At 54.9% G+C, this 13509-nt stretch overlaps 1 protein-coding gene and 1 long non-coding RNA gene across 3 annotated transcripts in view; one reads left to right on the top strand and one right to left on the bottom strand.

The window, feature by feature from the left end:
• The window catches only part of MFSD4A (major facilitator superfamily domain containing 4A), a 30199-nt gene extending 21262 nt beyond the window's left edge, over positions 1-8937 (bottom strand). The window contains exon 1 of one of the 2 annotated variants that reach the window (XM_082702116.1): positions 8621-8937. In XM_082702116.1, the coding sequence (XP_082558242.1) occupies positions 8621-8850 (230 nt within the window). In that variant the 5' untranslated portion in view covers positions 8851-8937. The remainder of the gene's footprint in view (positions 1-8620) is intronic. The other variant, XM_082702117.1, reaches the window with a different exon arrangement.
• On the top strand, positions 8701-12885 carry LOC309849496. Its single transcript, XR_014303729.1, has 5 exons — positions 8701-8791; positions 9171-9528; positions 10903-10980; positions 11856-12008; positions 12597-12885. It is a non-coding gene; the product is annotated as an uncharacterized lncRNA (long non-coding RNA).
• Positions 12886-13509: the final 624 nt, after the last annotated feature.

Genomic DNA, 13509 nt, shown 5'->3' with positions numbered 1-13509 from the left:
CACCACTCTGCAGTAAAGCGTGGACACCCCAAGTCAAGGGCAGACTTTGGTGAAGAGTTCACACGTTATCACTGTGGCCCTGAAAGACCCAGACGAATGTGGCTAATGACCAGCCCTGTAGGGGTGCCCGGGTGACTCAGTCCGTTAAGTGTCTACCTTCAGCTCAGGCCCCAATCCCGGGGTCCTGGGGTCAAGACCCCGCTTCAGGCTCCCTGCTCAGTGGAGAGTCTGCTTCCCCCTCCACTTCTGCTCCCCACCAACCCCTGCTGGCTCGTGCTCTCTCTCTCTCAAATAAACAAATAGAATCTTAAAAAACAAACAAACAAGCAAACAAAAGAGCCCTGTAGTGAAGTCCTGAAGGAATGAAAAGTAGAAGTGAGTGTGGACAAGCCCTGTGGGAATGGGACATAGGATCAGCAAGTGAGCATGTCCAGGAGAGCTGCGGGAAAAGAAAATGACAGCAAACCTTAGCTCACAGGCCCAGGGCGACGGTGCCTGCTGGACCCATGCGTAAACTAGGACTGAGAGAGTAAAGCAGCCGAGCATCTGGACTCGAACCCAGGTCTTCATCTTGGTAATTCCTAAGTCATGCTGTGCTTCCGTGGAGGACAGAGAGAGGGAGAGAGAGGGAGTGTGTGTGTGTGCGCGCGTGTGTGTAAAAGAGCTGGTGCTGGGCCACAGACCCCACTAGGAACCAGCGGGAACAGCTGTGATGGCTGGAACACGAGCCCCCAGGGGTCCCTCTGGCAGCTTCCAGCCCTTCCTGGGATACCTGCTGGCTCCTGGCTCCGTGGCGAGCTTCCCAAGGCATGTGTGTCACCTGTTCACTGCGGGCCCCGTGCCTGGCACCGCGCTTGGCCCTGAGCTGCTGTTCCATCCAGGGGTGCTGGCTGTTGCTGCCCAGATGGGAAACGTGCTTGGGGAAGGCTTGCCTTGTCACCCCACACAGGATGGCCTGGAGACTTAGAGGGGCCTGATGCGGGAGTTGTGGTACGTGACAGACAGAGAGTCAGAGACAGAGACAGAGGCCAGACATAAAGCCTTAGGTAGGGCTGGGATGACAGTGCAGCAGCAGGAGGCTGGGGAAGGGTGGGGTTGCGGGGGAGGGCCACGGTCACGGTGGACTGCCCCATCTTGGCCTCCCTCTCTTCCATTTGTACCTTCTCACCTTGTCGTTCTGGGATGCCCGCAGGGAAGATTTTTGTCCCCGGGCTCAGGGACAGCCAGGAAGGGATGAGAAAACAGAAAGGAGAGGCTGGAGGGAAACTGGCCTGGGAAGGCCCCTTCCTGCATCTCCTGCCAGCCCCGGGGCATGATTTGAACCTGCCACTTACCAGCTGGGGCTGGGGAGGGCGCAGCCCATCTTGGGCCTGCGGTTCCCGGGGGATGGAGACGTGTCCCGTTTCCTGGGGACGGCTGTGGCACAGGAAAGCCTGTGTGTCCCCCCCAGCAACGGCCTGCCCTCCCCAGCTGCTTCAGCAGGGCTGTGCCTGGGCATTCCAAAACTCAGCCTAAACACATTTCTTGAGAACGGCGTACTGCTGCCAAGGGAAAAGAAGTCCCAGATACATCCCAGAGCCAGACTGAAATAGACTAATTGGTTTGGTCACTTAATGGTTTGGTCAAAGGCCCCTTCCAGGAATGTGGGTAATTGAAAATTATGGAATAATAATGTCAAAACGGCTTTGGCAGCACAAATGTAGTAGGATGTATAATCGGACTAGCATACAGAAATGTCCAATCACTATGTTGTGCACTTGAAACGGATAAAATACGTATGTCGACTACACTTCAATTGAAAATTAAAAATTTAAAAGAAAAAAAAAAAGACTGGTCCTCCTAACCCTCCACTTTCCAGCGGTGGCTCAGGGCACAGCATTTACACACAGTCCCTCTGAGCTTGCAGGGGTGAATACCTAGCCATAGCCCCTCTGAGCTTGCAGGGGTGAATACTTAGCTCCTTTATGAATGCGGACGGTAAGCTCTGTCTCCTGTGGCTGCTGTGCATGTGCATGTGCAGTCGGTGTGATCTTAGTCTTTTGCTTGCTCCCTGGGATCTTTCTCCGGCCACTGGCAGCTCCCTTCCCTAATGCTCACCTCCTCCCTGCCAGGGGAGAGTGCTCAACAGCTCCCGGATGTCCCAGCCAGGCTGGGCCGCAGAGCCTGCTGGTCTGGGGTGTCGGTTCAAGGAACTGCTACAGTGGCAGCAAGGACCTACCCCTCATTTTATAGATCAGGAGCCGAGCCCCGACAGGGGAAAAGAGTCAGGATCCAGTTTTCTGACTCCCAATCCAGTGAAGGCCAGCATTGTGTCATTCGTTGATCTTCCCTCCCCTGGCCCGGGGTTCAGAGGTTAATTCAGGCCAGTGAGAGAGGGGGTCCTACTTCCCTAAGGCCTGGGGAGATGCAGGAAGAGCTCAGAGTTTAAAGAACCCTTCTTCAGGAAGTCTGAGAAATGGCCAGGTTACTCATTGATGGCTCCATGTAGAAGGTGAAATGGGGGAGGGAGAGCCTCGTGGTGCCTGCCCCACCAGTCTGCTGTGTGACCTTGAGCACGCTGCCGACCCTGCTGGCCCAGGTGCTCTGCTTTACCCCGAGGATACACGTGATCACCTTGACTTGGCCTTGCCGGGATGCTGGCTCTGGCCCTCCCGGTTCCGTGATAAGAGGAGGGGCTGCTTGGCTCCCAACCAGGGCAAGGGCTTAAACAGTAAGACATGAGCCAGCCCAGCCTGCCCTCCACGTCTGCTGGGTGGTGAGAAATGCTGCTGAGGACCAGCCCCTTGCCACGGCGACATGAGGGACCCCAGGCGGGGCACTGCTGTGCCCACAATCTTACCTCAGGACATCCCCACCCTGATAATCTTCTTCCTGGAGGAGCCAGGGAGGAGGAGAAGTGCCCGGAACCCAGCAAGAGTCAGAGGCACCCCCAGGTCCTCCCCACGCCGAAAGGAGCCGGCAGCTTCCAAGAGAGGAATGGGGGCTTGGGACAAAAAAACAGGAGTCAGGGCATCTCCTGGGATCTTGGGCAGGCTGGAGACCGGAGCTCAAGCTGCCCAACAGGGAAGGGACAACCCAGACTGAGGGGGCCAGGAGAAGGCCCTCCTCTAACCAGTCATTCCCACAGTGACACCCCAGCTTGCTCAGGGCCCTGTGTTAAGGCTCGGGAGACTCAGAGGGAGCAGCAAGAAAGCCTGTCTTTGGGGAGATCCCAACCTAAGGCAGGTCTCAGGACCTGTTAGGGCTGTCGGGTTGGGGCTGCTGCACCCCGTGTGTAACCACACCCCTGGTCTGCTGGGGAGCTAGCCTTGCAGGGAGCACTTCCCCGCTTTGGATGGACTTGCAGCTTCGTCTGCCCAGAACGCTCTCCTCCAGTTACTCGAATGCATGGTTCCCTCCTGGCCTTCAGACGTCAGCTCAAATGTCACCTCCTCAGAGCAGCCTTCCCTGACCCGCTGGTAAAAGTAACCTCTCAACTCTGCTACGCTCCAGCCCCACCCTGCTTCCCGGCCTCCGGTTCACGGACGGGGGCTCCAGAGCGTAAGCTCCATGGGAGCAGGGACCTTGTCTATTGTGTTCACTCCTGCAAACGCGGTCTGGCTGGAAAGATACTTGTTGGATGAGTGAATTAAGGGGTGGGATGAGTTTTGAAACCTTTGCATTTCAAGATTCTTTTTTTTTTTTAATTTAAGAAACGGAGACAGCGGGGGGCGCCTGGGTGGCTCAGTGGGTTAAAGCCTCTGCCTTGGGCTCAGGTCATGATCCCAGGGTCCTGGGATCTAGCCCCGCATCGCATCGGGCTCTCTGCTCGGCGGGGAGCCTGCTTCTACCTTTCTTTCTGCCTGCCTCTGTGCTTACTTGTGATCTCTGTCAAATAAATAAATAAGAATCTTTAAAAAAAAAAAAAAAAAAAGAACAAAGAAACGGAGACAGGGGTGCCTAGCTGGCTCTGTCAGTGGAGTGTGCAACTCTGGACCTCAAGGCTGTGGGTTTGGGTCCCACCAGGGGGTATAGAGCTTACTTAAAAAAACAAAATCTTAAACATTTTTTGAGATAATTTACATACCATAAAATGCATCTCTTCAAAGTATGTGATTCAGTGGTTTTTAGCCGTTCAGAGTTGTGAAGCCGTCACTACCATCTGAGTTTAGAACATTGCCCTCACCTCAGAGAGAAACCCCGTACCCACGGGGCGTCCCTCGCACCATTCCTTTCCCATATGCTGGGAACCTACCACTCTACGCTCTGTATCAGTAGATTTTCCCCTTCAGGACTTTCACGGAAATGGAACCATACAGCACGAGGTCTTTCGTGCCCGGCTCCTTTCCCTTAGCATTTTGTTTTCAAGTTTCCCCCATGCTGTAGTGTGCATAAGAGCCTCGTTGCTTTTTCTGGCTGAATACCACCCCGCTGTGTAGGTGTACTACATTTTGTTTGTCCGTCCATCCACTGATGAACATCTGGTTGGCTTCCACTTTTTGGCAATGATGAATAATGCCGCTATTCCTGTACGAGGTTTTGTGTTGGCATGTTTTCAGTTCTTTGAGGCATATACCTAGGAGTGGCACTGTGGGGTCGTATGGTAACTCCCAGGCTAAGATGAGTTTCTTTCTTTCTTTCTTTTTTTAAAAGATTTTACCCATTTTGACAGAGAAAGACACAGTGAGAGAGGGAACACAAGCAGGGGGAGTGGGAGAGGGAGAAGCAGGCTTCCCGCTGAGCAGAGAGTTGGATTTGGGGCTCGATCCCAGGACCCTGAAACCATGACCTGGGCCAAAGGCAGATGCCCAATGACTGAGACACCCAGGTGCCCCACTGAGATGAGTTTTTTAAAGCAAGAATCACGTCTGGGGCCAGACCCCCCAGGAGGCTCTCAGCCCAGGTTTGCTGCATGCTGAAATGTGGACAAGCTGCTGGAGAGAGAGGCAGAGCCTTTCTAGATGGGAGACCACCCAGGGCACAGTTCAGAGGATGAAACTGACTTTTGTATTACGTTCCAGGTGCTTCAGGGGGCCGGGGTCTTGGGGAAGCAGGTTTGACGGTGGCCTGGGAAACCCCTCCATGGAAGGAAGACTGGATTTCATGCAAGGGGCAGGAGGGAGTGAGAGCTGGGTCTGGGGCAGAGCAGGACTTGCAGGAGTGGGAAAATTAGAGGTAGAGAAGGAGACCGTGAGTACGGCGGAGGGGAAGTCAAGCCTTCAATTAAGAGTGTGCATGCAGGGGAGGGAGGCCAAGGCGAGGCTGGGAGAAGGCCAGGGAAGGTCTGAAAGCCATTTATCTACCCTGATGCCTTTGAGATAAAGGGGTCTCCCAAACTGCCCGAGGTGGTTAGACAGGTCCCCATGAAACCAGGAAGAAAAACCCCTAACCTTTTATCTAAATACTCCTTTCTCTTTCCTGTGTGACAAAGCACATACCTATACACCCTGCCAACCGGGTGACTTTGTGTTCTCTCTCTGAATGGCTCCTCACTCCCGATAAGCAAGATATTTCTCTCTCTCTCTCTCTTTCTCTTTTTTTAGATATTTATTTATTTATTTAACAGAGAGTACAAGCAGCGGGAGCAGCAGGCAGAGGGAGAAGAAGCAGGCTCCCACTGAGCAAGGAGCCTGATGTGGGGCTCGATCCCAGGACCCCAGGATCAGGACCTGAACTGAAGGCAGAGGCTTAACTGACTGAGACAGGGGCGGGGGATGAGGGGTGGTCGGGGGTCCTGATTCTACCCCGAGCAGAGAGCTCCTGTCCCGTCCTGTCCGACTCTAAGATCCAAAGGCTGTTCACATGCAGATCCTCCAATGCATGTCCCTATGGAGGCATCCAGAATCCCTCTTCAGCCCTGGTCCTCAGTCTGGGCCAAGCAGTAGGCAGCTCTTGACTTGAGCTGCCCAGTGCCTCTCGGGGAGTCTGTCCACAACATCTGGCCCTCACCATGTGTCAAACCAACCCTGCCCCCATGCTCTCACCAGTACCAGCCCGGAGCACTAGCACTAGCTGGTAATCACTTAAGCTGAAAAGCGTATGGGGGTTGGGGGCGGGGGTACCAGTATCTGAACTTGTAGTGAGGGCCCACAGAGTTAAGCTTTAGTGGTTGGTTTTGGGGCTTTGAGAAATTGGGGATTGTGACAAGCTGTCAGGTCCAAGCTGGGTAGTGACTCCCGTGGACACACACACCACCCCTGTTGCCACACCTTTCATTCCCACTGAAGTCCACTCTGCTCTTAGCCAAAGGAAAGGGTTCTTCCTGACATTTTGTTTTGGGGGCAGGAGGACTGAGGTCGCAAATTTAAATGTGAACTTGAACTGATAGGACTTAATGCCCTCCACAGCAACCTACCCCCACCCTCAGATCCCAGCAGGAAGCCCCAGAGGCCCTGGGTTTCCTTCCCAGGAGTGTCAGCTCAGGAATCCGCAACCCATATGCCTGTGCCTGGAGAGGACAGGGTGTAACTTGTGCCCTACACAGTTCAAGCTGACTGCTCATAAAGCAAGAGCCATTTCCCACGCATCTGCTTCTAGAGACAAATGCCTGTGTTCAAATCCTTACTTAAACAGCTGTGTGGTATGACCTGGGGCAAGTGTCTTGCTCTCGCTGTGCCTCAGCTTCCTTATGCACAAAATGGGGAGAAAATAGTACTAATCCGTAGGGTGGTGGGGAAGACAAGTAAGTCAGTACAAGTGAGGTACAGAGAACAGTGCCCGGCCTTGAGCGACAGTTTGGTGAAGTTAGTTATTGCTGTTACCAATATCATTTTTCTTTCCCGTGAGCCCCTGAACCCTTTCCACTGCCTGCTCAGAGCTCCTGGTTAGGGAGGGAGCCATGAGAGAGGTGTGGAGCAAGTGAGGAAGACAGGGCCCAGCTAGGTGTGGATCTCTGTTGTTTTCACAAAACCAGGCTCACCAACCTGCCATTTAGAATAATCCTCATTCCCCCTTCCTGTTCTTTGCACTACCGCAGGTCCTAAAAAATTCCAGGTAAGGAAGCTTTTGTAAGTCAAAATACTTTTTAAAAAGAAAGAAGGAGAAACAGAAAAAAACACCCGGCTAGATTTCTAATTAAACCTCAAGGCAGAATCAGGAAGGATCTTGAGATTTTTTGGAAGATTTTCTATATCCCCCAAGCATCCAATCTTATATAAAACCCACAGAAAAACCAGCATACACAGACTTGCTTCTTCAGAGGAGGAGTCTTCCATTTACAAGAGAATTTGATAATGGGGCTAATCACACCCTAATTGGTAATGATTTGTCAGCTGAGTGCCTTAAAGTGGGGTCTCTCTATGTGACACCTGCATTCTCTCCATCAGCTTCAGAAGCAAGGTGGATAGGAAAACCCACTCTCATGTGGAGGAGTGAGCCAAGGGGGGGAGAGCAACTGACCCAGAAAGCAACCCCCCCCCCCCACCAGATGTTTCTCTGGGATAGCCTAACTATGGTTTTGTTCCTGGCCCTCTGCTTGCTTGAGTCGGTGCAGTCCAGAAAACCAGCCAGCCAGAAGCTGGGGCTAGGGAAATCTCCAGCAGTCTCCAGCTTGCAAGTCATCTATTCCCTGCTTTGGGTCTGTTTTCCCAGCTGCACTAGGAGAGCGAATCCTGCTGCCTTTCCAGAGGGCTCTGCGGGGGCGGCCCTGTCCAATTTAAGGCCAGAGATTGAGGCTCTGCAGAAGCATACAAAGGGGCATCTCTGGGGCCATGGCAGGCAGATGCTAGAGCTCTGCCCTGGGACAGAGGCCGAGGAGGAGTAAGGCCGGGTGGGATTAGTGGAGGGGTCCCCTGGCACCAGAGATGGAGGGTCGTCTTACCAAGGTGTGCCTGAGACACCCCACGCCTCCCCCACATGGCCCTAATGGTCAGGTCCTGAGCGTCTCAGAGGCAGAAGGGCTTGGCCTCCAGGGGCCAGTGCAGGAACCTGCTGTCTCTCGGAAGCAGGACCACACAGGACCCAGCGGCCCCGAGGCCCCCGGGGGAGAAGGAATAGCGGGACTAGCGTGTGTCAGCTGAACCAGAGCCGAGGGTGTGCGTGGAGCCCGCCCCAGGGCGCTCTGTCAAGCAGCAGCCCGCTCTGGCACCTAGCATGGCCCCTGAGGGGACACTCCCACTCCTTCCACCTCACTTCCAATTCCGCCCCCGGCAGCAGGGGCTACTGCCCAAGCTCGGAGCCGCGGAGCAGGAGGGAGACTCTCCCGCCGCGGCCAACTCCATCACCCCTGGCCCCGTGGCGCGCGGGCGGGGCGGCGGGTGAGAGCCGGGTTTTGCGAAGGCAAATAAATAATCCCGAAGTCACCTTCAGTCCCTGGAGAGACTTTTCCGGGGAGAGCTGGGGTGGGGGAGGGAGGCAGTCCTTCAGCTAAGGCGGGGCGCGGCTGGCGGCGCGGGGAGGGGTGGTCGTCGCCCGCCCGGAGGCTAGGGCGCCGGGGAAGCCTCGGCCCCACGGGGGCAGGGACGCGGCGGCGGGAAGGGGAGGGGAGGGAGGGAAGGGAAAGGAAAGGACGGGAAGGAAAGGAAAGGCAGGGAAGGGAAGGGTCGGCGCGGCCGTGCCGAGGAGCAGCGGAGGAGGGGGACTGGAGGGCTGGGAGGCTGCAGGGCTGCGGAGCTGCGGGGCTCCGGGCTGGCTGGGCACTCACGTCCTCTTGAAGACGCCCCCGAGGGCGCTGCCCAGCAGGAGGCAGAGCTGCTGCGAGAAGAAGACCCAGGAGATCTGGGGCAGCGAGCTGTGCGTCTGGCAGCGCAGGTCCAGCAGCGTGGGCCCCAGGAAGGCGATGCACAGGCCGAAGCTGAAGAAGACGCTCCAGTAGGTGAGCGTGGGCTGCAGGTTGCGGCGGAGCAGCCCGGACACGCGGCCGTCGCAGCCCATGGCCCCGGCTGGCGGGCTGGCGGCTGTGGCTCCGCGCGCCGGTGCCCGAGTGCCGCGCCGCCCGCGGGAGGGCCGGCTGGGCCCGGGAGGCCGGCGGCCGGGAGGGAGGGGCGGGGAGGGGCGGCCCGGCGAGGGGCCCCGCCCTCGGGCCGGGGGAGCGAGGGGGGCGCGTGTGCGGCCGACCGGCAGCGCGTCGGGGTCCGCGCCCTCCTCGCGAGCCCCGGGAGCCGGCGTCCCCCCTGCTTCCCGAACCCACGCTCACCCTCCCGGGCTGCGGGAGACCGACCGCCTGCCGCTCTTCGCTCCCACCCCCTCTCCAGCTGCCCGTCCCACCCGCGTCCTTGCACGGCCCGCTCGGGGGCGGAGGGGCCTGAGCCCCCATTGCAGAGCTGGGCGAACTGAGCCCGAGGCGTCCTGGATGCTCGCACAGCCTGGAGGGCGGGCTCTTCCAGCGCTGCGCGTCCGCTCGGGGAGCGACAGTTTCCCCCCAGACTCCAGCCTGGCTTGGGCTGTGCCGTGGAGGAACCCCGGAGCACAGCCCCCTACACTTCGGGGGCTTCACAGATGGACTTCGAGGGTCTGACAGCGCCCCCATCTTTCCCTGGAATAGAAGACAATCACCTACATACATGCTTTTCTTGGGAGAGTATTCATGGCTTTCATTAGCACCTCCAGAGGGTGAGCACTTGAGACAGAAAACCTTATGAAACATCCCATCTTCACGCCAAGCTCCGCCCGAGAGCTGGTCTTCGCCCGCCGCATCTCATGGGGCGCTGGGCAGGTGCAGGAGGTGGCCGGATGCAGATGTTCTCTTCGGACTCCGTCTCTCTCCTTCTTCCCGGTGGGGAGTGGGGAGGAGGAGGTGGGAAGGAAAGGTCAGAGATCGGGAGAAATCCCATGAGGTATTCCGGAAAAATTCTCTGGGTGTTTTGGGCCAAGAGTTCTGAAGAAAATTCCTGGGTTTTTTTGTTTTGTTTTGTTTTTTAAAGATTTTATTTATTTATTTGACAGACAGAGATCACAAGTAGGCAGAGAGGCAGGCAGAGAGAGAGAGAGAGAGAGGGAAGCAGGCTTCCTGCAGAGCAGGGAGCCCGATGCGGGGCTCGAACCCAGGACCCTGAGATCATGACCAAAGCCGAAGGCAGCAGCCCAAACCACTGAGCCACCCAGGCGCCCCTGTTTTGTTTTGTTTTTAATGCTGGAAAACCCTGGATGGGATTGTGGGGGAAGAGATTTTAGTCTCTAGACCCCTAGTTCTTGGAGGAGACTGTGGCTGACACAGCCTGTGCCTCCCCCCAGGTGGCCATGGAACTGACAAGTCCTGCTTGGACCAGCTTCTGGGGGGAGCCAGGGTTCCTGCTTTGGCCTCTGGAGGCAGAGCAATAAGTTCCAGACTGTCACCTCTGCTCAGGTGTTCTAGGGGTGGCAGAAGCCGTGACATCATGGCCACTGGCCCTCCAGGGGGACCAGAGCTGAAGCGGCTGAGGAGGTAGGAGGGTGGGTGCTCTCCTGACAACTTGGCCTTAGGACAGGTAACCAACTTGTCCTGCAGGCACTGGTTGTCTCTCACAGCCACTCTCGCTCCCGCATCTGCTCCATCCGCCCTAGACTCTGAGCGCCTGGGAGCAGAGCCTCAGGGTCTCTGTGGCTTGGTGGTTTGGGAGGTAATAAGAATTATTTATTCAGAGGTGGTAAGTCAGTCTACACAGTATTTGTGATTCAATTAGAAGTTATCCTCTGCGGGGCACCTGGGTGGGTCAGTGGGTTAAGCCTCTGCCTTTGGCTCAGGTCATGATCTCTGGGTCCTGGGATTGAGCCCAACCTCCCCACACATACACCCCTTCTCCCGGCATTGGCCTCTCTGCTCAGCAGGGGGCCTGTTCCCCCTGCTCCTGCCTCTCTGCCCACTTGTGATTTCTGTCTGTCAAATAAATAAATAAATAAAATCTTTATTAAAAGAAAGATAAAAAAAAAGTTCTCCTCTGAAAAACAAAACCAAAAATAAATCATAACAACGAGCATTTGATTAGGTCCTCTCTGCCATTCTCACAGACTTCTAGAACCATAGATGGTCAAAGCTGGAAGGAACCATCTCCAACTTGAGTCTCCTATTCCCACCCATCACTGCTGGTAAGAGCTTGTCAGTCCTGTTCTTGACTGATCCCTCTTACTGTTCGGGGCCTTACCTATCATTTCCTGCGGGTCCGCTTCCACTGTGAGTCAGCTCCAGTTGCAAGGAAGGGTTTGGAGCTCAACTGAAATGCCCCTCCCTGTGGCTCCCCCCAGCCACCCACAGGACAAGGCTAATGGCTCTGGGCGTGTTAGTCCTTCATGCATATGACTTTGCCCCAGTACTTGGCCTTTTCAGCTCAAACGCCTGAAATGTTTTCATAATTTCGTTAGACATACGCCCTAGATACATCACCTACTGCTTCAGCTCCTCCAGCCACAGTGGCCGTGACCCTGGTACAGTGAGGCAGCCCAGTGTGTCTGAGGTGCTCAAAGCATTCTATAACTTGATCTGGATGGTGGTTACACAGATATAAACATACTTAAAAATTCATTCACGTACAAACATATGTACACTTAGGATTTGTGTCTTCTATTGTAAGTAAGCTATGGTTTGATAAAATAGTGAAAAGTAAAAAAAGTAAACAAAAACAAAGTGAGAACTCTCCGTGAACACAATATCCAGCCTCCTTAGAATTGAAGCCTGCCTTCCTGCCTTCCTTCTTTCTTTCCTTCCTTTCTTTCCCTTTCCTTTTGGCCTGCAGGGCCCCTGAGCTAGGACAGACAGGCAGGGAAACTGGCGCAACTGTGAGGTTCTTTCTGTCGTGGAGGTGCTTTGAGAGCCTGCAGGGGGAAATATCTCCTCTTGCCTGGGAAGGCTTCCTTACTGGACTGTTGTGGAAGGAGGAATATGGGAAAATGTTTTGCTTAATCTCTCTTCTTATTCTTCTTTGTCTCTATTTTTCGGTATCATCACCTTGTCTACCTTCTTCAAGAAACTTCTCCGGAAAAATCCTACCCAATCCCCGAATTCCAGCAAGCCCCCGATCCCCGCCTGGCCCCCTATAATCTTCAGGGTCAGCTGTTACACCCAGGGACTGCCGGCTTCCTCTTCCTGCCACCCTGCCTCCCCTGCAGCCAGTTAAACGGTGAGTTCGTAAGGGCTGGGACTATATTTACCATATTATATTATATTTGCCAACTCTCCCCACCCACATCCAGGTGCCTCACAGAGCACCTTGCAGATAGCAGGTCCCGGATAAGTAGATGGGTACTGAATTATTTGCACCTTGCCCTTATAATTATTTTTGGTTTTTCATCTATGTATCTTATCTCCCCATGGTAACAAGTTCCCTAAGGACAGAAGCGGTCCTCTATTTCTTCTGTGTCGACTGTCCAAATGTCTAGCCCTCCCTGGGCACCTTGGGGTCGTTCTTCAATTTTAACGACAAAACCTTGGATGGTCCCTTAGCCACTCTCAGATTTCTTCTTGCGTGCATTGGAAGGAAATTATCCCCATTCCTCACTAGCTCTGGAAAGCAGTTTGAGACCCCAAAATAAGGGAAGATGAACTAGAGTGGCAATAAAGATCTATGGGAGTGAAGGGTCCTCAGGCACTTGCAGACTGAAATCTATTTATTTGCCTCAAGGGTCACCTCCTCTGGGAAGCTTTCCTTGACCTTCCTAGGGTCCTTCCTTGGGGGTCCATCTTAAATCATTGCTAAATGTCTGTGCAGTGCCTCTCCTCCAAGGAAGGGCTATGAGCTCAGCTCTTCACTGAGTGCCAGGACTGGCTCTTCGGTGAGAGCTGTTCGCCCTCTCCTGACTCCCTGACTCCCGCTTACACCTGGACGTTGATAAGCAATCCATCAACCACCCGGAATCAAGCTCTGCATCTGGGCTCCCAGCTCAGCGGGGAGCCTGCTTCTTCTCCTTCCCTCTCGAAACCCCCCCCTCCCACCGCTTGTGCTCTCCCTCTCTCTCAAATAAATAAAATCTTTCAAAAAAGAATGTATAAAAAGAAAAGTTTTGATGATCACAGCCTAGAGCATTTCACCTGGACTTGGACCTGATTTCGCATTTGGCAGGATCCTCTCCGTGACTGTGGGCCTGCTTTGGGTCCCCAGGACCCTCTGGTCTCTGCTTCCCAGGCTCGGAGGAAGGCAGGCAGGAGCAGTAGAAGTCTCCAGTTTAAGGTCATTAAGCACATCTGCTGTTCCTCCGGCCATTGGGGAATGAGGCCACCCCTCCCCTACTTCTGGATTTTATCTTCACAGCCCCCGCATCATCTCCTTGCTGGCCAGAGTGTGCAGAGTGGATTGGCAGGCTCGGTCTGGGCTCGGCACTGGGGGGTGGGGGGAGTGGCAGACAGCTTGGTGCCAAGGACTGTATCCAGATGACCCGGCCACCTTACCCTTATACGAATGCCAACAGCGGAGATGGGTATGCGTAGGAAAATCTCCTTCGCCAGCTATCTGGATGAACCGAGTTATCTGCCTGTGTGGGTGGGGGGTGGTGACTGCAGGTTCCAGGAGGGCTAGGAGAGACAGGAGTGGGTGAGATGGCCCAGGAGCCTCTTAAGAATGAGACTGGTGGCCACACGCATCCTGGAGAGAATTCTGGTGGTGCTGAATATGTGTTAGTGGTGAA

This window comes from Mustela nivalis (genome assembly GCF_964662115.1).
Source record: "Mustela nivalis genome assembly, chromosome: 16".
NCBI classification, from domain to species: Eukaryota; Metazoa; Chordata; class Mammalia; order Carnivora; family Mustelidae; genus Mustela; species Mustela nivalis.
The sequence above is the reverse complement of the archived record's forward strand: the minus strand, read 5'-3'. Positions and strand labels throughout refer to the sequence as shown.